Source organism: Sinohyriopsis cumingii, chromosome 15, assembly GCF_028554795.1.
Source record: "Sinohyriopsis cumingii isolate HCF-2022 chromosome 15, ASM2855479v2, whole genome shotgun sequence".
NCBI classification, from domain to species: domain Eukaryota; kingdom Metazoa; phylum Mollusca; class Bivalvia; order Unionida; family Unionidae; genus Sinohyriopsis; species Sinohyriopsis cumingii.
In genome coordinates, this window is record NC_142975.1 from 147,883,556 (window position 1) to 147,911,427 (window position 27,872).

Genomic DNA, 27,872 nt, shown 5'->3' on the forward strand with positions numbered 1-27,872 from the left:
AATTATATTGAGACAGAAACATACCAAATACCTGATTAGAAAGAAAATCCCCGACCCCTCGACCCCATCACTAAAAAGTTAAATGGTTGGTCCCTTTTATACACAAAAATTACCAGTGTGTTCATTCGAACGGCAAAACCTGTAAATACCTATATAAAAAGATAATTAACATACCGGACGTTGTTTAAGTTAGTCCTTTTTACTGCAGTGGTCTTCATAGTTCCCACCGGTACACAGTCTTGCACTGCCCAGTATTCTTTATACACAGTGGATAATAGCTCCTTCTTTGATAAATCCATACTCATATACATTGATCCCATTCCGTTGGCCTGGTTTCCAGATTTTGTTATTGCATCAAGAATTAAATCGAAAAGTGTAAAACACGACAGCACCTAGTTTTTACTTTAGCATTATAGTGTTTATACACTTTAGTGTCCAACTGATTTATTCATGATCATGTTCGAACTGTCGAAGTGTACTCGTCATCAAAAACCGGAAAATTTCAAGAATCTTGTGTAGCAAAATCAAAGGAAATCCATAATTGCAAATGTAGCTTCGTCTCTTCTGCAAATATATCTTCTTGTAAATAAACCTATAAGATCCATAGGTTTATTTGTTCTGTTCATGGCGTATTAACTAGTATAAATTTGCGAACTCGTACCAATTCATTTCAAAGCGAAAAATCTGCAAAGAAATTATTTGCCTTTATGGTATGTTTGTCTTGACACGCTTTTTAAAAATCATCTTGTCCTTATTTTATTCCGTCTTTTATGGGGTTTTATTTCAAACTGACAGCTCTGTTTCTTCTGCCTTTAGTGAAAATGAATTCGAATAACATATTCCGTAGAGTTCTCATAAAACGCTCTGTTCCACTTTCGCTTTAAAAAAAAATCCATGACAATATATTTCAATGAGAGTATACAATTCGGACATTGCCATACAAACAAAAGTCTCTCGAAAATCGATTTGGAGGATATCAAGCCTGTAAGGGTGTTAGCCATCTAACTAGCGATAATACTCTTTCAGAATACGTTTCTTAATTGGAGTCAAACAGGTTCATTGATTAGAATAAGAAAATTGATTAAGTTGTTTCAGTGAATTTTCCAAACAGGCATGTACACATTGCTATTCTCTGATATATCATATATCCGTATTTTTGTCTGGCATCGGAATATATGCAGTTCCAAAATCTGATTCAGTATATTCACTAGCTTCAAGTTCCAATATATTCATCCATCTATTCCATGGGTTATGTCTTGATTAAACGTTTTAAATTAATCTAAAATATCCGTGCCATGTAACCATATCCTTTTGATAATTAAACATCAATATGAATACTGCATATTCAAGACCAAAAATTCACAAATAAGTTCGAGAAATGAGCCACAACTATGATTATGAACTGCATTTAGTATTTAAAAAATGTCGCATAGAAATCACCTGTCACTCACAAAGAATTACTAATCCCATTAGTAGACTTGGTGTTTTGCGATAGACATTTTAACATTGTAACTGTACTGTATTGCAAGAGCAGTAATTGTCGGCAAACTCTACCACACGCAATATGACACATTGTTTCACTTCACCCCTAACTGCACGGATTCGGCGATACTTCTATTTGGAATGAAGTGTCGTCTGCCAGTGGAATTTTACTTTCGATGATCGATTTGTCAGATTTGAACAGCCATCCAGTATTTGAAGAGGCTCTCGATCTCAAAATGTATGCAGATCAAATCCACTTGTCTGAATCAGATTCGTGTACTTAGTGATGCAGTGAATATAATACGAGGAACATTTATGAAAGTTTCGCTAGCTTCAAGGGGTGAGGACGATGAATGACATGTACATGTACCAGAATAAGGTTGTAGATAGCCCAATGTTCGACACCGTAGAGAGCTCTTGCCAAATGTCAAACACGATGTACAAAATCCCGATACCTAACACCGCCTCCATTTGAGGCATTAGTTTTAATCTTATTTTTAAAAAAAAAGTTAAATAAAACTTGTCTGTCAATGATATATGAACTGGCAGTAATTCCTTTAAAAACATTGACACAGGTACTAATGTGGACTGTGATCAAGAGATCTGTAGGAACAGTTTAGATAAACTCTTGCTCTGCTTTGTTGAATAAAACAAAACTAATTTCTTTCCTTCAAATCAGCTGATAACAAAATTATATTGAGAAAAAAAGAAAGAAAAAAAACCCACTGTTTAGAAAGAAAATCTCAGCTACTCAATCCCTTCTCCCTTACCCAGATTTCTCTAAATTAAATTTTACAAGAGAAATTAGTTTGTTTATTCTCCTCCTGTTTCTTATATAAATATTGAGCAACAATCATGCCGACAGTGTTGAAATAAATGTTCGGAAACAAGGGAACTGGTTATGGATTGATCATATAATTTTCGGTCTTGCTCTAACTTGTAGGCAAAAACAACTTATTCTATCCAACGTTCCAACTGAGAGAAAAACTTATATTGCGATACACGAGAAAGAAAAACATATTGCAAAGAAAACCTCGTGTCCCCCACCTTCCCAATAAATTAAATAATTTCCTCCTTACCTGTCCCAAATAAAACTTTTACATCGAAAACAAAAGTATCTTTATGGCATGCGAGACCCGGCTGCTTTTTCCTGCCCTGTCTTTGTTTAAGTTCTATTATTTAAATCTGGTCAGACTTCACAGTTCACTGATGTCCAGCCTAAATTATCAAGCAAATATTATCGCCCGGTAACTAGTAAAAACTGTGTCGCATAATTACTCTTTTAGCTAAGTACACAGGATCCGGTACACAATGCAGGGATCCAGACTAATGGGCGCATTGCAGCTATCAATACTGTCACCAAGATGCAGAATGCTAGCCATTTGCGTTGTCTTGAGCACCGGAAGTGTGTGAATGTGTAGCTGAGTTTCCATATCAATATTTAAAATATTACATTGAAATATTGCAAATGTACACGAGAGACGCCCCTACATTAGCAAAGCCATTAAATTGAAAATAGAAAACAAAAGGGTCAGTGATCACATACGTAGCGATGAAATGTAACCGGCATAACACAGAAATGGTACACTTTCTAAATATATATATTACATGAGTGTATCAATTTATTTGCTCATTTGAATATATTTTTAATCATGAAATTGATACGAGGTGTTTAGAATATTTTCACAGTCAGTTATCTGATAGCAATATTAGGTTTACCTTTTACAATAACTGCACGAGATATTCATACATTGCGCCAGCATGTGCATGTGAAAAGAGAGAAAGATAACGCCACAGCAAATACTTTGTGATTTTTGGACTATTGTATCAAGAATTAATGGAAATTGAAACAGCACAGACCCAGATCTGCTGTCGCAAAATGCGCCGGCAAACCTGGGTCTGTGCAGTTTGTTAGAAGTAATCAGTAAAATAAAACAGCATACACTATGATCTGCTGGCACATTATGCATTGTTGTTTAAGGTTTGACTCTATTTATAAGCTAGTATAAACGGTACTTTTAGAAATTAAGCTGAAACATACTTCCATTATCAAATAAACTACCAGCAATTTATTTTGTTTCATATGTAAACTGTGCTAAACCCCACCCCGAAAACAAAACAAAAACAAAAACAAAAAACACAAAAGCCCCCCACCCCCCGAGTTATGTGAATAATATTAGGAGCAATACTAGCAACAATAGTGCTGCAGTCCGTACATAATATCCTTGAAGCTTCGGTCATGATAAGAGTCAAAGTACCACTGACCGGAATTTTTAAAAACGAAATTCATGATTTCTTTGTTTTCTGAAGAGCAACATCTCTAAGTTTGGTAGTGCTCAAATTGCTACTAAGAAAGACGATTCTCTTTGTCGCAGTGACATTGACATTTGACATTTTGATGCAAAATTAAATCAGTAGAATTCTGGGTATCACCAATGGAAACATGCGTTTAGTAGAACTCGTTATTTTGCTGATACCTTATCTCAAGCGAGATACGCGTGAAGATATTTTAGTAGAACTCTTTTGTAAGGATGCAAATTTCTGTCGATCTACAGTAGTAAGGTGGAGCACCCTAGGGACAATGGGACAAAGCATTAAAAAGACCCCTGGGTCAATCTAGGGACAATGGAAATTTAACATGGAGAAAAATCGTGGGTCAATCTAGGGACAGTGGGAATTTAACATGGAGAAAAATCGTGGGTCACTCTAGGGACAATGGGAATTTAACACAGAGTTTGGGTTTGTCTAGGGAAAAGGGGAATTGAACATGGGATTTTTTTTTTAAAAAAAATTTGAAAAAGGGGTAGGCAATTGAAAGGCTATCTCTTTTCGAGAAATATGGCTGGCCCTGAAAAGGGCCTTTGGGTTTATGTTAATGTATTCATTAACATAAAGGGCATCGCATTGGTCTTCTTCTTGTCCTTTGGCTGCGTCTTACTGTTGGCCCGTAAATCAGGACTCTTTTCAGGCATCCTTGCCTCTCCACGTAGATCCTACGTATCCACAGACTGGTGTTTGTCCTGTGGACAACGGTCCACTTGGACCGGACATACATGAGCATGTCCGTCCGGAACATCATGGAAGACACAAGCGTAGAAGATTGCACATCGGTCCACATCTTGAAGCGACGAGAACAAGTGAATCAATGCACTGAACTGCGCTTATTTATAGGTAGAGGTAGGATTGAAACGGATTGAGTTCATTCACCAATCCAAACACGCGTTACAAAATTCAGTCAGCCCGCATCCAATCCGAAGAGAGCAGTCTGTGACCTCAGTTGGTCTATATAGATTCGTTCGCGCTTGTGTGCAGTCAATCTATGCGACAGTGATTCAACATGACGGAAATTCAGAAAACGATCCATTGGGATGCACCAACAGGGGAGACTGCCCAAGGGAACCCGGACTTACTTTCAGAAGAGGTGAATTGGGATTTTGTGGATTTTCTCTCCTCGCAAGAATTTGTTCCGGAACCTTCGTTACCTTCTTCATTACCGCAAGTGGAGAATTTTAGACAGAAAGAAGAATTGGAGAAATTTATACAACGACAAAAGGAAGCGGAACAAGCTTTTCTCCTACAGCAACAGCAGCAAGAAGAAGAGGTAAGAAAAAAACAACAGCAACAACAGCAAGAAGAAGAAGTAGCAGGAAAGAAACAAGAGGGTGAAAATCAAACGGTCACGGTACTGTTGGACATTTTAGCGGAGTTAAGGAGTCTGAAACAAATGTATCAGACTTCTTTATTACGACCGAAGAGAATACGACCTTCCCGAGCTAAACACGTTAACCCTGTGACTAAGCCTACCGTACCACCCTTAGTGATTTCAACCCAATCATCATCATCATCAACAACATTACGCAGTCCAGAAGTAGGCCTTGGCCGTGGCAAAGGCTTAAGGCAGTTAAAGTTGATTGCTTAAACTCACCCCTACACCATAAAGAAAAAAGGCCCTTTTCAGGGCCACCCACATTTCTCGAAAAGAGATAGCCCTTCAATTTTGCCAATAACTCAAAAAAAAATAACCCACCCATTTTACCCTTATAGTACGTGTCTTTTTGTATGAGTGCGTGAGTGTAGCTTCTTATTTTAAAATCACAACTCAAAGACACTTACCTTATATCATTAATTTATTCTTTTATCCATTGTTACAATCCAATTCACAATTCACAACAGAACACTTTAATTAAAAGTTCATTGACTTCTTCTTTCTCCTTGTTTAGTCTCTCTGTTTTTTGAATTTCTTCACCGTTTTTTCCTCATTTTCTTCCCTTCTTCTTTTCTTCTCCTGTTTCTTTGCCTCTTTTAAATAGAATTGTCTTGTTTCTTAAATTTCTTCCTCTGAATAATCCCTCACTTCTTCCGAAGAATCCCTCTCTTCTTCTGAAGAATCCCTCTCTTCTTCTGAAGAATTCCTCTTTTCTTCTGATTCCTCTTGTTTCTTTTTGGGGCAATCTGGAGACCAATGTCCTTTTTCTTTACAATAATAACAAGTATCTTGACTTTTGTCTTTTTTAGCCCCTGTTTTTTTTCTTTTTTGACGGTCTGGACACTCTGAAGACCAATGCCCTTTCTTCTGACAGATATAGCAAGTATCTTGACTTTTATCTCGAAAGGAAGGAGAGTAGTCCGTGGGCTGGTCTGAAGAGAATTTTCTAATGACCCCTCGCAAAGCTCTGACGAAACGTTCCATCTGGGTAGTCTCTTCCATCGTTGTGCTCGGCTTGAGAGTGAAATGAATAGTGAAAGGACAAGACACACACCCTTTTATATACGCTAGTCTGCCATGACTATAAATTGGTCTATGGTGTTTGAACTTGAGTCATTTGACGTTTTTCACTCAAGATGAAACGATCCTATTCATTTGAGAAGAAAGAAGAAGAAAGTAAGAGGCAGAAACGTGATCTATCGCCTCGTACCAGGGCTGAAATCTTGGCACAAATTCATGCCAGTGATTTTGAAGAGGACATGAGTGAACCAGAATTTGAAACCTCTAAACCAAGTTCACCACCCTTAGTCAACCCTGAAAAATACTATTCCATTCGAGAGACGGAAAAGCGCTCCTCTAGAAAATTTAGAACCACGGCTTACACCTACACGGTGAAGTTTAAAGATTTCAAGGCCGTTGGAGAAAGCAGAAGGGTTTATCACCGAGATGTGGGATTCTTTGCTCACCGCACTCAAGCGACAATGTCAACCCAAAGAAGACGATCGCTTGACACTATCCATAGATCACGACGGTTTGAAATCCCCTGTTTGGATCGAGTTTAGCAGACCCGCAGAACTAACCCCTTCCAAAGTCATGGACAAGATTCAACACGTACAACAATCTAATGACCAGTTTGACATCACCGATGGTAAAGCCACACTGAAAATGGCCCACGTCTCTCCTCCTCAAGGGACTGGACGCAAAAAGATGTTATTGGTGGACGACCTTCGCAACACCAAAACAAGTCTCGTCCGAATTAACAACCCTCAAGACCAGATGTGTTTAGCCCGTGCCATCGTGGTGGGACGAACCTATGCCAACAAGAACGACACGGTAGAATGGAAAAGAACCTGGGAGAACATTCGAAAATCGAACCGAACCAAACAACGAAACGAAGCAGAACTCCTGTTGCAACAAGCCGGACTGTCCAAAGACGCACCCTGTGGCATTCCTGAGATGCAAAAATTGCAAGATGTCCTAGCTCCACGCTACACCTTGAAAGTGCACCCTCAAGAAATGCGTGGGCCTTTGCTGTTTCGAGGCCAAGATTTTAAGGGCGGAAAATACATTCACGTTTATCATCACGATGAACATTTCGATACCATTACCACCATCACCGGATTCCTGGGATATGCTTATTATTGTGAGAAATGTGATTATGGTTATAACAATCGAGAGCAACACAAGCATTGTGGAATGAAATGTCCAGGATGTTTGGCCTCTCCACCCTGTCTGAGCGAAGAACCAGTGCCTTGTTCAACTTGTCTGTGCACGTTTGTTAGCCCTACCTGTTACCAACAACATTTGAAAACACAAGGTTCACAGAAGAAATGTGCTTGTCAACTCCTGAGATTGTGCCCTACGTGTGGATAAGGCATACTTACCAACAATGCCAAGGCACACGTATGTCGAGGAAAGAAAAAATGTCACATTTGTCACCACATCGTGGACTTGGAACACGAATGCTACGTGCAAAAATACCAACCCCCACCAGAGAAAGAGGACGGTCACAAGAAGAAAGGCAATTTCATCTTTTTCGATTTCGAATGCATGCAAGAGACCGGCATTCACATTCCTAATTTCTGCGTGGCTCATCGAGCGTGCGAGAAGTGCATTCAAGAACCTATCTTCTGTCATTGCCCTCACTGCAGCAAGATTCCTGGAGGGCGTGAAAAAATCTTTCGGGGACCGAACACGTTAGCCGATTTTGCCCAATGGGTTTTAGACCCCATCGACAAGACGTGGAGCCAAGAGGACATCGAACGTTACGGAGATTGTCATCGTCATGCCACGGTGATGGCTCACAATTTTTCCGGATACGATGGACAGTTTCTTTTGAGGTACTATACGGAACAAGGCACCGAACGTCCTAAAGTCACTTTGAACGGAGCCAAAATCATTTTCATGCAAGTGGGACAAGTGCAGTTTAAAGATTCGATGAGCTATTTGGCCATGCCTTTGAGTCGAATGCCTAAAACGTTTGGAATGACAGAAATGGCTAAAGGGTACTTTCCACACTTTTTCAATACGGAAGCCAATCAACACGCCGTTCTACCCCATTTACCTGAGGCTCACTATTACGACCCCGACAACATGCGTACCGAACAACGAGAAGCTTTCTACGCTTGGTACCAGGCTCACGCCTCTGACCCCTTCGACTTTCAGGAAGAAATGTTAAAGTATTGTCGTTCCGACGTGGACATTTTACGGCGTTGCTGTGGAAAATTTCGAGAACTGTTCATGGAACACGGAGGGGTCGATCCTTTGAAAGAAGCTTGCACCATTGCCAAAGCGTGTTCCTTAGTGTACCGCCAACGATTCATGCCTGAAAACACCGTGGCTGTCATCAGTCCTCAAACGACCCACTATGTCAAGCGTCAATACTCGGTCAAAGCCCTACGTTGGTTACATTACTTGTGCGACAAGGAAGATAAATGGATTCAGCATGCCCGCAACGGAGGAGGCGAAAAGACCATCGGAACGTATTCGGTCGATGGCTGGGACTTAGAAAACCCCAAGATCGTGTACGAGTTTAACGGTTGCTTATTTCACGGATGTCCCGTCTGCTACCCTGACCGTGACACTAAAAATCAGTTTTTGCAACGGACCATGGAAGACTTGTACCAGAACACTTGTCAGCGACGCCTAAAGTTGGAACAGGAAGGATATCAAGTGGTGGAAATGTGGGAACACGAGTACGATCACCGTATGAAAACCGATCCCGAGTTTAAACGTCTCGTGGAAAGTTACCAGTTCATGGACCCGCTGAACCCGAGGGATAGTTTGTACGGAGGAAGGACCAATGCCATCTGTTTGCTGTACCAAGCCGACGAAGAGAAAGGAGAAGAAATCAAATACTTGGACGTGTGTTCGCTGTATCCCTACGTGTGCAAATATTGTCGCTTTCCCGTAGGGCACCCGCAATTGCTGACGGAACACATCGACCTGAAAAACATTCGACAATACGAAGGCTTGATCAAGTGCAAAGTTTTGCCTCCCACGAACCTATACCATACCGTCTTACCTCACCATTGTCAAGGCAAACTGATGTTTCCCTTGTGCCGTACTTGTGCCGAAACGTGCAACCAAGACCAACCTTGCCATCACACCCAGGAAGAACGGGCCTTGACGGGAACCTGGGTCAGCGTAGAATTGTTCAAAGCTCTGGACATGGGATACCAACTGTTAGAAGTGTACGAAATTTGCCACTTTCCCAAGACACAACAATACCACAAGGGTGATCCCAGTCAGAAAGGCATTTTCGCCGACTACGTGGATGCCTTTTTGAAACTGAAACAAGAAGCCAGCGGCTATCTTTCCTGGTGTCACACTCCCGAAGACCAAATACAATTCAAAGAGAAATGCTACGAACAAGAAGGCATCTCTTTAGACCACATCGAAAAAAACGAAGGCAGGCGATCGTTTGCCAAAGTGATGTTAAATTGCTTGTGGGGTAAAATGGCACAACGACCGTGTTTACCCAAGACGGAATATTTGACAAAACCTTTCCGCTACTTTCAGATGATTCACGACAAAACCAAATACATGAAACACGTGGACGTCGTTCGCGAGGATTTGATCTTGGTCAATTACGAAGAAGATCTGGACTTTGTACAAGACGACCCTTTTGGAAATGTCATCATTGCGGCTTACGTGACAGCCCATGCTCGCTTAAAATTGTACGAAGCTTTAGAACTGTTAGGGGAACGCGTCCTGTACTTTGACACGGACAGTTGCATTTACATCCATCACCCGATTCAACATCACCCTGACATCGAAGGAGACCGTTTAGGAGCCTGGACAGACGAGCATCCCGACGACAAGATTCTAAGTTTTGTCAGTGGCGGTCCCAAAAATTACGGCTACGAATACCGTGACAAACAAGGAGAAGTGCACACGACGTGCAAAGTGAAAGGACTGACTCTGAATCATCGTACCAGCCGAGTGGTCAACTTTGGGGTATTGAAAGAAGCCTTGCAATCGGGAGAGGATGGAAACTTTAAAGTGACCACCTATCAACCGAACAAGATTGTACGTTTACCCACTCACCACATCGTCAGTCGACCCTTGGAAAAAGTCTATCAAATCGTGTATCAGAAGCGAGTGAGACTTCCCAATCACTTTACGTTGCCGTACGGTGACGTCGGTATTGGTCTGTATATAAAAATGAACCCTAGGCAAGATCGATAGTTCATTGTGACTACCAAGACCGAGCGAACAAGATGAATACTTTCAGAGAAACACAGAACAAGTTGTTTAGAAAGGCACAATTCAAGTGTGAGGCTTCGGAAGTGGAATGCGATTGTGAGCCTTGCGATGGGTACGATGCTGTACGTTGTGACCTGAGCGATGCCGTAAAGCATCATGGGAACTTTAGTGTCACTACCCCTATCATGGAAAGTGATGCTGTGCGTGTCAAACCTGAGGGATGCGAAAGCGATGCCGCTCGTCCTCTTGGACATTTTACTGAGTTTCGTTTTAAAGGGGAATGTTCACCTTCACGTCTACCCCCGTACGGATGTTATCCAGCCCTGAGCAAACTCCTGTTCATGTCACCCAACCCTCATCGAAACGAACCTGTGAAAGACGAATATTCGTTTCCTGTGCGTTTGTCGGAATACTGCGACTTTGAAAATCGTCTTCAATCGTTCAAAGGAAAATGGCCTAAGTATCTGGGAGGACCGACCACCGAAGAATTAGCCAGAGCCGGATTTTTCTACTTGGGCGAAGGAGATAAAGTCATGTGCTTCAGTTGCGGTGTGTCACTTCACCACTGGGAACCGCAAGATTCGGCCTACGTTGAACATGCTCGATGGTCACCGAATTGTCATTACTTACCCTTAGTGGGACCGAGACATTGAAGTAACTTACCATGTCGTTGACGAAGAAGAAACCAGATTGGCTAGGAGTCAAATGTTGGACATCACCGAGACCAGTATTTAAACTTCATTTCAAAAACGATATCGAATCATTACCTAAAGAACTGCAAGAGAAGATTTACAAGGAAGTTTGGCAGGGGTTTGCCAGAGTGAAATCTCAATGGGTCACTGTAGAACTTTTGTGTCGAGAAATTCATAAGAGGAAAGTGAAAAAAGTCAACCAGTGTGTTAGATTTCTTTGGGTCAAGGGTGCATTCATCCTATTATATCGCTTTAGACCGTTTACATCAAAAGAGTTCAGTGACATTCTTGGACGTTACCCTGAATGGCAGTGGTCAGAAATTACTCACTGTGTGGATTACTTTTGTGAATTGTACGGACTGACCTATTCATGAATACTTTACAAGAGAACATTCGTGCTTTGCCTGTGGAGTTGAGAGAAGGGATTTACCGAGAGCTGGTCAAAATACAAGTGAAACGTAAAGAACAATTGCATCCGTTACGTCACCGGTGTTTGAATCACTGGTACCTGAAGGCTATACAAGGACTGATTCAATTGAAAGTGTTCCATCGGACAGACATTGATCAACGATCCTCTAGTTTTAAAAAGGATTGGTTTGGTATGGACGATTCTACCTACATCATTGTAAACGTACTGCATCGAATTCCAGAGGAAGAGTTAACGAATTACCAACATCTTGAACACAATGTCAACTTGGTGAAAGAGGAAACTTCTGAACGAATTGTAATGTGTAGATTAGTGACTGAAAGATTTAAATTCGACACTGAAGTAAAACCATGTTTGTGCAAACAGTACATTTCTTGTGTCAGACCAAAGAGGATTTAGTATGACCTATTCATGGATACTTTGTTAGAGAACATTCGTGCTTTGCCTGTGGAGTTGAGAGAACGCATTTACCGAGAACTGATCAAAATACAAGTGAAACGCAAACTCAAAGTGATTCATCCGTTTTTAAATTATGCTCTGTTCCAAAGTACAAGAAGACTGATTATGAGTGGATATTACATTAGGCACAAAGTTAAACGAGGCTATTGGCCACCACCCAACGATTCCAAAAACAGTGTATATACTTATGGATACTTTACAAGAGAACATTTTGGGCTTGCCTGAGGAGTTGAGAGAAAGGATTTACAGAGAGCTGTATTCCTTCCGAAACAAAGAGACTATAAAATTAGGCTGCCATGCCACGGCTTATGTCACAAGTGATTGAACAGATTCCGTGGAAGGAACTCAATGACCATATTCAAACCGTGGATCATTACCATCGATTATTACAAGAACTGTATCCATTCAATTTGGGACGACAAGTGGTGTGTGTCTTAGTGACTTGTTTTCTGGGATTTCGTTTACCAGCCGATTCTTTGTGGACTCTTTACGATCAGTACTTACCACCTCAATGGCCTTAAATGGTCACGAAAAACTCCTTTTGCTCAAAGCCTTGCGGTTTCATCTGGATACTTCTCGACCTCAACAGGAAAAAAAGATTCGTCAACTTTTAGCTACCCAAGACGTGTATGACGATGTGTGTGTAGCTTGTGACTTACACCTTCGTTGGACAGATGTTCGTGACTGGAGAAAGGTGGGTTTTGAGGCTTGGACCCAAGAAGTGGCCCAGTATGCACGAGAGTTGTTCAAGGAAAAAAGTTACTTTTCAACCTGTGTTAGTGACGGTGCCAGAAGAACCCGTCACCGAGAACAACCACTCGCTTCAGGACAGGACTGTCATGGACATTCCTGAAAGGTCATTCCGGGAGGACACTTGTGTGACAATACCTCATGTAGAGACTGTATGAACATTACACACTGTCACTAGGACATCTTGGTTACCCAAAACATGTTGTACAGACACTTGTTTATATTCCACTTTGATCGTTTTGATGTGTTTTTTATTCCTGTACATCACTATTTGGGTTTTATGTATTTTTGTCTTTCGTATTCATGTTTGAAAAAGACATTCAATAAACGTGTTCTGAAAAAGTATATAAACTCTTGTCTTGTTTGTTTTTCGTGTCACAAGTGACATTCCTCACACTATGGCTACCTCTGCTGTCTCTGCTCCCTCTTCCTCTACTGTCAAAGTCATCGACGAACACTTAGATCGTGCCAGTTGGGAGGCTTTGTATCTTCGCCATCCCTTTAACATGCTCATTGCTGGACCTAGCGGTTCAGGCAAAACCGAATTCGTCAAACGTTTGATCGAACATAAACATCATTTGATCGATCGACCACCTCAGCGGATCGTGTGGTGTTACAAAGAGTGGCAATCGGCGTACAGCCTCTTGCGAGAAAGTCAAGGCGATTCCATCGTGTTTGTGGAAGGCATTCCTAAAGAAGACGACGGCATCGTCTCTGACTCCCGTCAAACCCATTTGGTCATTTTCGACGACATGTTAGGAGAAGACGAAGAAGAAATTAAACTGTGATTCACGCGCAAAGGGCATCACCGTAATGCCAGTGTCGTTTACATCACCCAAAATTTGTTTCAACAAAGTAAAGCCCATCGCACCATCAGTCTCAATGCGCATTACGTGGTCTTGTTTAAAAGCCCTCGAGATAAATCGCAAGTGCAAGTCTTAGCCAAACAGTTAGGAACGCCTTGGCTGACTCAGGCGTACGAAGATGCCACTCAAACGCCACACGCCTATTTACTCATCGATTTGAAACCTACGACCCCCGAGGATTTGCGATTTCGTACCCACTTGTTTCACCACTGGTGCCAAGACGGAGGGCCTGTCCTGTACACGTCTCCGTCCTCGACTTCATTTCACTCCCCATTAAAAAAAAATCTATAAAAACCTCAGACCCTTTTCCGTCTGTCTCACACAGTGTGAACATGACGTCCCTTCAGTCGCATCTTCCCGTCAAATTGATTCGTGCCTTGCATGGCATCAGTCGAGAAAAAAATCCACAAACACGAGCCCGTGTCTTAGAAGCTAGTCTCAAAGAAGTCTTACGATGGTTCACGGTGACGGCACGTCAATTACTCCAAGGAATCATTCAGATTCCTCATCAAACCAAACGCTTTTTCGATCGAAACAAAGTCGCTTTGGTCCAACTGGCCGATCCCCGCATCGACACTCAAACCAAAAAACAAATCATTTTGAAACCTGGAGGGAGCGGTACTCTAGGAGGGGTCATCATTCGCTCTCTCTTAAGATGGGATCCTAATGCCCCCAAAGTTATCCCCAAGAAAAAAGTCCAACGAAGCCCCAAGAAGAAGAAAAAGACCAGGTCCCCAAGGAGAACTTCTCCAGTGGCAGGACCCTCCTCTGACCAGACACCACCACCCCGGAAAAAGAAAAGAAGCCCCCAGAAAAAGAAACAGAAAAAAAGTCCCCAGAAAAAGAAAAGTCCACAGAAGAAAACTAGTCGCAAGAAAGGTACTTCGGCCAGGACGCAACCTTACACTCGCAAACCACGACCTGCCACGGCGGTGACTGCGTCTCCGGCAGCCTCACGTTTGTCCACTTCTCCGTTAATGACACCCAGAACTGAAGAGTACTTGGAGACGTTGATCACACCAAGAACTTCTCCGTTGATGACCCCCAAAAGAACTTCCCCAGTGGCAGGACCCTCCCATTTAGCGGCAGTGGCTGCTGCTCACAAAGTACCTTCTCCCAAAATCAAAGTCCATGAAAGATCGGGCATGTTACAAAGTTTACTGGATTTGTCCAAGCAAGAACTGGCTCGATTTAGTCCGTTGCGTACCCCTGCACGACGTGTCATGCCTGTCCTCAAACTAATACGACGTAAAGACAATCAGTGGCGACGCGTTCCAGTATAAAAAAGACCTGTGACCAAGTAGGGGTATCAGTGAACTTGTAAAAGATGTCACCTCCAAGAAGCCAAAAAAGAAAGAGACAAAGGCAGACGCGTCATCCGACAAAGCGCTTAGCCAAGCATCGACATTACCCTAAGAAAAGACACAGTCGTTCCAAGAAAAAGAGGCGTCAACAAAGGGGAGGATTCCTTGGCGATTTTGGGAAAAACATTGTCACCTTTATGACAAAGCGATAGTCCCAAAAAAGATAAAAGGGTATGTGTTAAGTCATCGACGTTAGTGTCTGTTTGGTGAATGTCCCGGAACCCACAAGCAAAGATGTCACCCTCCAGAAAACCCCAAGGAAAGAAAAGGAAAGGATTGCCTCCACGTTTAGTCAAACATGGGACATGTTATCTGTCCTGTCCAAAGCTTCTCCACCCCTACGAAAAAAACTCATTCAATCGGCCTCCAAAGAGGTCATCGATACCGTGTGCGAATGTTGTTTGAACGTCTTGAAAGGCACGATCCCTTTGTCCAAACACCAGAAACAATGCTTAGGCAAACATCGTCACGTTCTTCGTCAAATGGTTCAAAAGAAAATTCCCATTCGTCAAGAAAAGAAGATGTTAGTGCAACGTGGAGGTATTTTACCTCTCTTGTTAGGCCCCATACTGAAAGGAGTCTTGGGAACCATGTTGGGAGGACTGGTGGGAGCAAGATAAAAAGGCCATCGGAAGTCCCAAGATCTCAGAATCGACCCCTGACAACCCCATGGAAGGACGAAAACTAGCTTTAGTGCCTTACAAACGATGGATGGAATACCATCGGTGGCAAGAACAACGTACCCCCGCATTTACCTCCCAATCCCAATTTGAGCGAGATGTCCCAGTTACAACACGAATTACAGTCCTTGATGGATCGCCAAGATTTGTCCGAAACAGAAAAATCGCAAAAGTACGGTCAACTCTTGCAACGACTGCAACTCTTTCACCAGAAAGCTTTAGACGAAACAGCTCTACCCACTTTGAAAGATTTTAAGACCTTGATGAAAAGTCCAACACCATCACCAGTACCAGTACCAGTACCATCACTACCCGTGACCAAGACAGAAAAAGGAGAAGAAGAAGAAGAAGGGTTTCAAACTCCACCAGAAAAAGTACGCAAGTTAACAACACCACCTACCCCCAGAATGGGATGGATTAAAAAGATGATGGCCACCCCTTCTTCATCACAAGAGAAAAAGAAAGTGAAGACAGAAGTGAAGACAGAAGTGAAACAAGAACCGATATCCCGCGCTCAGACATCCTCCTCTTCGACACCTATTGCCGGTCGCACACGCAAAGCATTGCAATCCAAGAAAATACCCCAAGAGAAAAAGAGTAGCATCCTCCAAGAGTGGGTGCCTTATTAACACACCAACCAACACAAAAAAATGGAAAAAGTCTTAGCCAGCATTTACTACGATCCCTCGCATCCTGCAGGTTACGCAGGAGTTCAAAAATTGTATCGTGCTGCCAAAACTCGACTGAAAAGTCTCCGTTTACCTCAAGTGCAACGATGGTTACAAGAACAAGCTACCTACACTTTACACAAACCCATTCGACGCAAGTTTGCCAGAAGTCGCACCCGAGTGGAAGGCATCGATCATCAATGGCAAGCCGATTTAGCCGATGTCTCTCATTTGGCCAGCTACAATCGTGGCTACAAATATTTGTTTTGTGTCATCGACGTCTTTTCCAAATTTGCCTGGGTCGTGCCCTTGACTTCCAAATCGAGCAGCGAGTTAGTGCGAGCCCTGCAACGGGTGTTGAAACAAAGCGGTCGTCACCCTCTTCGATGGCAAACGGACAAAGGCACCGAATTTCTGAACCAAGCTTTCCAAAAAGAATTAAAGAAACGTGACATTCATTTTTTTACCACCGAGAATCCCGAAACCAAAGCCAGCATCGTGGAACGTTTTCAACGCACTTTGAAAGAACGCATGTGGAAATATTTTACGCATCACCACACTCTGAAGTACATCGACATCTTACCGCACCTGGTGCAAGCGTACAACCAATCTTACCATCGAAGCATCGGACGTGCCCCGCAAGACGTGACTCCCGACAACGAAGTGCTGGTGTTTGAGCGTCTGTTTGGTACGTCCCCGACGAGGGCTGTCCCCAAGAAAAGTGGAGAGTTAACCGTAGGAGATTGGGTGCGCATTGGCAAAACCAAACGCACTTTTGACAAAGGTTACTTACCTAACTGGACGACCGAACTGTTTCGCGTCACTGGACGAGTGCATGGCCGTCATCCTGCCGTCTATAAATTGGAAGACATGAACGGAGAAGTGCTCAAAGGAACGTTTTATTTGCCCGAGTTACAAAGTGTCACCAAAAAAGAAGACGACGTGTACGACATCGAAAGCATTCTCGAACGCAGAACCCGTAAAGTGGGCAAACGACGTGTCAAAGAAGTCAAAGTACGTTGGAAAGGATATCCGCCCAGTTTCGATTCTTGGATCGACGCTTCGCAAGTCATCGACTATAAAAAGAAGTGACCATCATGCCCTTTCACACAGCAGACGCAGCTACGTCGACCACTCCTCCTTCACCCAGTTCTTCTGTGCAAGATTTACAAAAACAACCCTTGTGGGTGTGGTGTGGAGAACGTGTGCCTAAAACGCAAATCGTCTTTTTCTGCCAAATCTTCGTGGTGTATTGTGTCATCGGGGCAGCCATCGCCAATTTGAGTTTGCAACAAGGAGACAAACAATTGTGGACCATTTTATTGAGCAGTTGCATCGGTTACCTGCTTCCCAATCCCTCCCTGAAATTCTCTTCCAACGGGAACCTTGTGTCCAGTGCCAGTGCCAGTCACCACTCCAATAACAACCACAACAACAACCCCATTTTGGGCGGAGACACGCCTCTGACGTCCAGTAACCCCTCGGACAGCCACAGAACTCTGGAATTATGAGTCACGAAAACCAATTTTACTTAACCTTACCCAGTGACAGTTCCATGGAAGTGTTTCCCAACAACACGTTGTGCTGTTACACGGCCAAATTACCTCAGGCCATCCCCTTAGATCACGAAGCCCATTGGGAAGTGGCTTTAGTAGAAATGATTCACCCGACCTAAGTCCTCAATGTCCTTCCCAATCAAAATAAATTTGATGTGGAAGTTTATGACGAGCTAGTTCAAAAGAAACATTACTATAAAAGGAGATTTGGGACAAAATATTCCATTCACCAAAGGAAAAGTCACGGTGAAACTCCATTTTCGAAAACGGTTCTCTCACGACTCGTAAGTAAGTCATGTATCCAGTGTATCGAGGAGTTGCTCGACAGCGAGGACACGGTTTAGGAGATATGTTAAAATCGGCCTTTCGTTCGGTGGCCCCAGTCTTGAAACCGATGGTGACACGCGGATTGCACGCCTTGAAAGATGCGGCACTGACACAAGGCAAAGAATTTCTCCAAAATGTCATCATCGACAAACAAAATCCTAAAGAAGCCTTCATGAGGGCTGGCAAAAATGTCTTGCTGCAAACGGGCAAAGACATTTTGGGTCGACGAGGCCCTGCACGCTACCGAATCAGGCATTCAGCAAGGACAAGGCAGAAAGAGACGACGAAGAAAACACCCTTTCACCAGACTTCAAGCGAGAAAGGCCAAGAAAAGAAGAACCGTTCGAGACTTAGACGTTTTCGATTATTGAAACACAGAAAAAAATGATGCACCGAGAATCTTGCGCTTGTTCCAAGACGGAACTGGATCTGTTTGCCATGCCCCCCACCATGATGACCATGCAAGAATCCCAGTGGGTGGAATTTCACCCCGTCTCCTCATTGACGGATTCTGCTCCCATCGAGTTTGAAATCAAAGGACAACCCGAAGATTACATCGATCTGAATAGCAGTTACTTGTACCTGAAAGTCAAAGTTGTAGATAAGACTGGAGGTCCTATAGACGATGAAGCAGTAGCTCCCGTCAACAATTTCATGCATTCCTTGTTTAGTGGAGTGGACTTGTACTTGAATAACAAACTGGTCAGCAGCAGCATGGATACTTACCCTTACCGTGCCTACCTGGAAAATCTCTTGACGTACGGAATAGACGCCAAGAACATTCATCTCAATGCCTGTGTGGTATGGGAAGGTGACGATGAAGGCCAGTTTGAAGAATTGGAAATTGATACAAAGAAAGAACACAATGCGGGATTTGTAGAACGAAGAGACAGAATCAAAGATGGAAAGAGTTTAGAACTGATGGACCGTTTGCATTTCGACATGTGGTTGCAAGAGAAATATTTGCTGAACGGGGTGAATGTTCGCCTGAGACTGAATCAGAGCAGTACCGCTTTCCATTTATTGGCTGGTGCTGACGATTACAAAACCAAAATCGAAGAAGCCAGACTCTACGTACGCCGTGTGGAAGTGTTACCTAAAGTGGGAAACGACATCAGTCAGACGTTGAGCAGAACGACCGCCAAGTTTCCCATACGACGCGTGGAAGTGAAAACTTTCACCATTCCCAAGGGACAGCGATCCATGATCGAAGATCATTTGTTCCAAGGACAGTTACCCAAACGTTTAATCATTGGTATCGTCGAGAATGAAGCCTTCAACGGAGCTATCACTAAAAATCCTTTCAACTTTCAACACTTTAGTGTGTCTAAGATCGAAGTCAGTCGCGATGGCAAGACCTTGTGTACCCGACCTTTCGAACCTGACTTTACCAACAAAAATTACTTGAGGTCGTACTTGTCCCTGTACGAAGCCACGGGACAGTTAGGAACCAACACCAGTCACGGCATTACGTACGAAGATTATGCAGGAGGCTACGCTTTGTGGGCTTTCGATTTCACTCCAGACCAAGGCAGCGACGAGGGACATTTCCACCCTATAAAATCCGGTCAGATTCGTGTGGAAATTCAGTTTAAATTCCCAGACCCCACTGTTACTAATCCAACGTTGAACGTCATCCTGTATGCAGAATCCGATAATACCATAGAAATCAACAGTTTGAGAGAAGTCATTCTAGATTACTAGAAACCATGGAAGATTGTTATCCCTCTTTACCTAGTGAAGAAACTTTGGACATGAAATGTGAGGAGACCATGGAAAAAGAAGAAGTGATCATGATGAAATCAAGATGGCCAGAACAAGAAGCCCATTTAGTCTCCTGTTTTGCCAAACACTTTGTCGACAAAATGACGGAATTGATCAAGAAAGAGTGTTATGGATGTCAAAACGATCATCCCAGTCAAATTCAACACAATAAATGCCTGATGTTGAGTCAAGAAGAAAAATTGGACGAGTATCTGGACGATGCTTGGAGTCTCATCTCGGACAAAGACGTGTTGCATCAGTGGTATAAAGACTTGCGTGAACATTCTTGTCCACCATTAACCACTCAAGAGATCCATCGTATCGAAGCTCTCCTGAATCAGAGTGAGGAAACAGAACGAATAACCGTTTATTCGTCAGACATTTTCAAGCAAAAAGTCAGGATCTAATTGACGACTTATTATTACCTGTGAAGAAGAAGAAAAAAAACACACACAAATCAATGGATACCTGGGAACTTTATTACCTTTTGAACCACAGTTCGTATACGGCTTCTTGGAATCCTGTCGTCTGTGCTAAAGATGAACTCCCTCATCGCAAACCTAAAGACCATCAAGCTTACGTGATCAACACGGACGACAGTCATCTCCCAGGAACCCACTGGGTAGCCGTCTACTTTCCTCAAGAAGGATGTGTGGAATATTTCGATTCGTACGGATTGCCCCCTTTGGAAGACGATATCATTGACTTTATGAGAAGAAATGCTCAGACTACCCGATTCAATAACGTGAAATTACAAGGCACAGATTCCTTGGTGTGTGGACAGTACTGTGTGTATTTTCTGCATCATCGCAGCCTGGGCTATTCCTTAGAACATTTAGTGACTCATTTTGATCCTCGTTCTTCTGCTAGAAACGATGTGAAAGTAGATCGATGGTTTTGTGACCATTATGCTTATCTTTTGTCTCAAGCTTGGAAACGTAGTGTCCATCAATGGCCTAATGATTTCCAACAGTGGAAATCACAATTTCATTCACAACGTTGTCAGCCCTGTTTAAAGTAAATTGTCAATTGAGAAAAAATGTTTGTGATTTGAAAAAATTGTTTGATGTTATATTGTTGGATTATTGTTAAAAATGTTAGAGTTGTTGTTTAGTGTTAAGTGATTTTTGAATACAAAATGTTGTGTTTTGAAAAAAATGCCTTTGTCTTTTGTTTAGCTATAAGAATGTTGGATTGATGCTCTTTGATTCCTTACTATCCCTCTCATGACACTCACTGAACGTTGCGGCTCGAAAACCGTGTGGGGGATGTTTTCCTTCACGTCCGCGCTTTGACTTTAAGAACCGGGGTTGTTTCCAGTCTAACCATCCATTGTCGACTCATCCTCCTAAGAAGATGTGCTCCAAACTAGCTAAGCTCAACGAAGCCTACGTGAATTTGCATAGGGTCAGACACAGTCTGATACCGAATCCAGAAGAAATAGAGAATGTGAGAATGTTAAAAATCACTGAAGACCTGATAGAAGAACTCTTCAGAGAAGAAATGAACAGGGAAAAAGAAGAATGGATAGAGAAGTACAGACTTCAGAGACAGCAGCAACAGCAGCAGCAGCAACCTGAAGCTGACAGAGGCCTTGTCGATTGTCGTATCGACACCAAAGAGTTCTTCTTCTCTTTCCGAAGAAGCAGACCTATCGCCAGAAAGTCTATCCTCAGAGGACATCGCATTCTTAGAAACTTAAAAAGAATGCCATAGCAAACAAAAAAAATAGCCCTTTTCAGGGCTACCCCAATACTCTAGAAAAGAAATAACCATCCATTTGCCAACTTGTGTGTAGGTAGAGTAGTGTGAATATAAACACTAACGCTTTTATAAAAAATGTGAGGGTATGTGTTTGTGTGTTTGTGTTTGTAAGTGGTTAAGTAAGTTGGTATGGATAGTAGATTAAAATGATGTCTTTTTGGTGTTTGAGGTGTAAATTTGGGGTTAGATTGGATTGCTTTGCGTATGTGGATAGTCTATTGAAGTGATTTATAAAAAATTTTAAAATAGTGATGGGTAGCATAAAAAAGTGAGTGAGTGTTTCTTTTAGGTCCGCGCGTTGTTGTTGTTTTTTGGTCATGATCTAGGTAAGATCAATTTTATGTTTTTTAGGGGGATGTTTTCCATCACGTCCGCGCTTTCAGTATAAATTGAAACTCGCTCGGCAGTCTAGCTACCCTTGTTGATTGATCAACACCAGAAGAATGAACACCAGAATAGTGAAACTGTTAGAACTCCAGATGCACCTGGAATATGCCAGGCGCATACTAAATGAACTGGCCGCGGAGGCCATTGTCGAAGAAGCAAGAATGAAAGAGGAGGAGGAGGAAAGAAGAAGAAAAGAAGAGGAGGAGAGAAGAAACAAAGAAGAGGAGGAGGAGGAAAAGGAGAGAAGAAGAAGAAATTTCAGAATCCCAGAAACCGAAAATTGGGATTCTGAAGCCACATATCCTGCCTCTGCACTCCCAAGAAGAAAGGTGAAAGAAGACTGGGGAAGAAGATGCGTGTGTGGCGCCAGGCCAGGAAGGTGCAACCATTAGATAGGTGCATCTGGAGTTCAAAAAACAGCCCTTTTCAGGGCTACCCAATACTCTAGAAAAGAAATAACGATCCATTTGCCAATGTGTGTAGGTAGAGTAGTGTGAATATAAACACTAACTCTTTTTTAATTGTGTGAGGGTATGTGTTTGTGTGTTTGTGTTTGTAAGAGCTCAGGTATGTTTGTGTGAATAGTAGATTATGGGTTAGTTTATTGTTTCTTAGCGTATGTGGAGAGTATAGTTCGGGTTTTATTATATGAAATGAGAAAAGTATGGGGATGTTTTCCTTCACGTCCGCGCGTTGTTAGGTCATGATCTAGGTAAGATCAATTTTATGTTTTCAGGGGACGTTTTCCTTCACGTACGCGCTTTCACTATAAGAACCCACAAAGTTTGATATTGGAACCATTCTAAGGAATAACTGAGACAAAATGACTCAAGTATCAGTTCTATTTAATCTATTGAGAGACATCTATTTCTGGATAATGGATGTAGAATATGTTTTAGGAAGAATAGAAGAGGAATGGAGGCATGGAGATATGAAAGACTTTGTAACGAGTCAAGTTCAAGGCCTAAAGACAGCAAGAGATATCATAGCAGGGATGATTGAAGAAGAAGTCAGTAAGTCAAGAGGCTTCATTAACCCACCTTACTTCAGAGTGGGAAGTTTGAAGGAAGCACTGGATAATGTCATCCAAGTCCGGTGCTTCCTAGAAAAAATATTGTATTGGACAGAGTGGAGAAATGTAAAATGGGGATTGGAAAAGGTGAAGAAAGGGGAAGATCTGATGAGAAAAGTAATGGAGGAAGAAGTAGAGAAGATTAAAGAGAAATGGAGGGAAGAAAGAAAAGATGTGGAAAACAAAAAGAAACAGGCAGAGTTTGAGAGGTTGAATCAGAATTGGATAAAAGTTCAGGAAAAGTTTAGAGCTCTAGGTCATCCTGACTGGATGCCAGAAAAGGAGAAAAAGAAGACAGGAATAGTGACAAAAGTGAGAAGATGGTTGAATAAGTGGAAGTGTTAGAAGAAACCCAAAGGCCCTTTTCAGGGCCAGTCATATTTCTCGAAAAGAGAATGACTTTTCAATTGCCTACCCCTTTTTTAAATTTTTTTAAAAAAAAAAAAATCCCATGTTCAATTCCCCTTGTCCCTAGACAAACCCAAACTCTATGTTAAATTCCCATTGTCCCTAGAGTGACCCACGATTTTTCTCCGTGTTAAATTCCCATTGTCCCTAGATTGACCCACGATTTTTCTCCATGTTAAATTTCCATTGTCCCTAGATTGACCCAGGGGTCTTTTTAATGCTTTGTCCCATTGTCCCTAGGGTGCCCCACCTTACTACTATCTACGAAGAACACATTAATTTGGGCCAGAGAACAATTAATGAGATTTATGGGAACAGGTGCTTGTTAAATCGCTATACTGCAATGATCTCTGTTTTTGTTGTTGCTGTTGTAGGGTTTAACGCCATTTTTCAGCACACGATAGGCTATACATGGCCGGCCAGTATTAATGGTGGAGGAAGAACCCGGAAAAACCCGGAAAGAACCACCGACCCACGAAAAGCTACTGGCAAGCTTTTTCACATACCCACATTAGCCGAATCCGAGACTCGAACTCACGCAGACAGGTGAGATGGCAGTGATACGTAACGGAGAGCGCTTTAGACCACTCGGCCACTCGGGGTCTCCGCAATGATCTCTAATGTCTGTGTCGGGAGAGGAAGTGATTCTTAATTAAGCCTTCCTTTACTTAACCGTTAGACGACTTGAAAACGGAAGATTACCTTCGATTTTATATCGGAGCTGTCAGATTTGAATTTTTTTAGATTTGTTGTTTGGAATTCTATAAGTCATGCTGACTGCAGTTTTGGCGCCTTGTTATAAAAGGCGGTAAATATATTTAATCCTGATGGGTTACGCAAAAATTAGGGGCGGGGTTCCCATACGAAAATTTCTTGGGATTAAATTGCCCTCATCGAAAGAAATCGAGTCAGTCTGCAATTTTTCTGCAAGAGTGAAAATATAAGGGACCCTGAGACTAAATTTGAAACAAAAATTCTTGTAAACATTGGTCAAAGGGACATATGTCTGGAAAGTCAACAGACACAACTTTGGCGGTAGAAGCGAACAAAGCTTGAAAGCACAAGGTATGTGCGTCAATTTCATGTAGTTCGTTGATACCAATACAATGATTTGCCTGAAATAATTTTTTTTTATATCTGCATGAATTTATTTGTTTAAATCCGAAGACCAATATTCTCGACATGAGTATAACTGTGAGTTCACCTATATGAATCCGTACAATGATCTTCTTTATATAAATTTGACGAATTGTTTGAATTTGTCGTCTTGATGGTTATATGAATCTATTTCAATCATTACTTTAGTTGATATGAGTTACGAGAATCAGTGTGAATTCACCGATCTTAGATGCTTTCACGTATGATAAAGACTTGAATGTGTTTATTCGCTGAAAATAACGTAGTTAAACGTATAATGAATTTCATTCATTCATTTGTGTAATTGAGACGAGAACGGAACCGTTATGTCTCGTGTATTATTAATGGGAATCAGTAATGAAATAGCCATTAGGAAGTACATTAATCTTGTGAAACTAGGTTTGTTTATGGTCTGCCATGTTTAGCTTGACTAGACAGCCTTTGGTCTGTTTGAATTCCGATAGAACGATATCTGACATAACGAGAGGAGAGAAATGATCTATTCCCTACTAGGACAACTGACAGTAGATTTAGGTCGCTTCTCTGTTTAGTTTGTAAAGGGAAATAGCTCCACGGACGTATCCACCGAAGTGTTCACTGACGTATCCACGTACCTACTTATCAAAGTATCTACGCACTTACGTATCCTCCTACCCACACAAAGTTTGAGGGCCGAAAAGAGGTGAGACAGTAGGGAGGTCGCAAAAAGGAAAAAGCGAAAAGACCTGGAGGAACCACCAAAGTGAAGTCGGAGAGGGCCGGAATAAGCAGGTTATGAAGTTATACAAGGCAATGACTTCGATTGTTCACTCGATTATATGATGAAATAATTCTTAATTTTAAAACAGATCGACTATTTATATAAATATATTTGTGTTTGAAATTCTGTGAAAGATTTATTCCAAAAAGAAGTTCATCTGCCTAATGTAATGTATTATCTCAGTTGTTTATATAACTGATTAACTTTTTGTTTTTCTATGTACGGGGGCTCGTGTCATTCTGTTCTATATATCTGCTCAGATCTCATTTTTTCCACACTTTATTCTAATATTTACTCGATCCGGGCAATAACACCGAGGGCGATCACCCTCTAGATAACGATAGCCAAATAAAGCGGACACCTTGTAAGAAGGTACAACCTCGCAACACCACCACCAGTAGCAACCGTTACATCTTTATGTTGCGGATATCTTCTTTCTCAGATCATAGAGATTTTGTCTTTTGGCCTCCAAAATAAACAGACACCTTTAGATATTTTATGGAAATATATTTACTAGGATTAATGAAGATACGTCAAGGAGAACTTATTTTGTCCATGTCACAAATAAACTGAGTTTCCGTGTCTTTTATAGGGCAACACAGCCTACAAAACTTGGTCAATAAAAAGGAAGCAGAAATCATATTATTTCACGAAATTATTTTGTTAAGACTTTGATATTTCCTAACAAGCATTCCATCTGTAAATTTTTATAAAAATGTGCGGAAAAAAAATTCTTGTTAATGCATCAAAACATATTTGCTTTGATTGCTTATAGTGAATTAGAAATTTGAACATGTGAAACCTAAATCAGAGCAGTTCTTTGTCTTCTATAGGACAATGTTTGGTTCAAGTATGTGAAACAGAACTACTGTTTTTGCAACATTTTAAGCTCCATCTCACGGCAGGCGTATGAAAAAGTGCTTTACATCTTCGGTATGGTAACCACATGCACACATAGGCTAATGAACAAAATTGATTATGTAGCTGTCATAATTTCAATAGAATCCACGAAAACCACAGAATCAGTCCTGGTGAGTGAATCAAAAATATTCTCGTCAATATTTAACGGCACGGCCTCTGTCCGTGATTGTTTACCGTGGGTAATTTATAGGTACCTAATGAGCCTTGGGATGTCTGTTGATACTCAACGGAACCATTTACCGGTCCCATCAATGTGGGAAAGGTTATAACTTAGAAATAATCGATCTTAAAAGCTAAACAAGGCAAGGAAATAACGAACATCGATTATTCGCGGTTCCCTCGGTATTTACGATTCATGCCAATTTATAAAATTGTTGCGATCTGGTTGCATTTATCTCTGGCAGTCTTGTTGCATGAAATCGATTGCATACTTGTCATTATTTAGGGTCACGTCTCGTTTGAGAGCTGGACTAAGTGAAGAATCAGATTCGATGTCTGGCGTGAACAAGAATAATAGTCGGTACTCAGTTTTAAGAAGTTGCTCATTTAAACATAAAAATTTCCAACTCTGAGTAATGTATTTTATGAAAATAAGAGTCAATGAGTTCCTGCAAGTGCCACTCAATAACTGGACTTTTTTAAAAAATTTCAAATGTTATCGCATGACAACTGTCTTATTGACGGTAATGCACGTCATGAAAGAAAAAGATGTAATGACCATGACATTATAATTCTTTGATAGTCATATATTCATGGCAGTATTCTTTGGTTTTGTAAATAACTTTTTTGTCGTGTCATAAATCAAGCCTTTCATTAGTACTCATTGCTAATGAAATCGATGAAACTCATCGCTTAATTTCAATCGTTTGCTCGTCAAGGGTCACAAAAGATAGAAATTATTTGACTTTATTCATACATTTGATTGGAAAAGAGACAAGGGTTAAGATCTTGAATATTTTGAAGTTTCGAATAAATTCTCATCCTCAGCCTCGAAAGTTTTATGATATCAAGAGGATAGCAGACCTATTCATATCATGGGTAAAAAAAATTTAATATATGATGGTATACAGGGGAAATAAACAAAGGTGACCACCAACCCGTAATTTGAATTATCCCTTTTAAGTGACCATGTATCACATGCCTTGATAAAGAATTATTACACCGAGATAATAAATGAACCGACTGCTAGCGAGGCAGAAGACATGGTTTACAGATTATTTTAAGATCGATATATTGATTGTATGGAAATCTCACTGAACGGTGGTATAGCACGTCTTTCTACCCCTTGGCCCCATCGGACCTCGGTTTTGGGGATGTAAAATAGAACCAATGTCCCATCCGCGCTTCGTAACGCGACTAATGAGGTTGACCTTTTCGCCCTGGGCAGTGTACCGTTATGATGTTCCAGCTGAGAAGGTCTAGGCATTTTCAAGAGAAAGCGTGTCATAACAAAATCTGACATTGTATATTAAGG

General features: G+C 41.6%; 1 protein-coding gene across 7 annotated transcripts in view; it reads right to left on the minus strand.

Moving 5' to 3' along the window:
* LOC149783017 (uncharacterized) overlaps window positions 1–27,872 on the minus strand; it is a 194,302-nt gene that overhangs the window by 107,851 nt on the left and 58,579 nt on the right. For 4 of the 7 annotated variants that reach the window (XM_089934602.1, XM_089934600.1, XM_089934597.1 and 1 more), the window contains exon 1: window positions 175–1,888. The exons of the other annotated variants lie outside the window; for them this stretch is intronic. In XM_089934602.1, coding sequence (XP_089790728.1) covers window positions 175–320 — 146 coding nt within the window. In that variant the 5' untranslated portion in view covers window positions 321–1,888. Of the gene's footprint in view, window positions 1–174; window positions 1,889–27,872 lie in introns of those variants that run through there. 7 annotated transcript variants of the gene reach the window in all.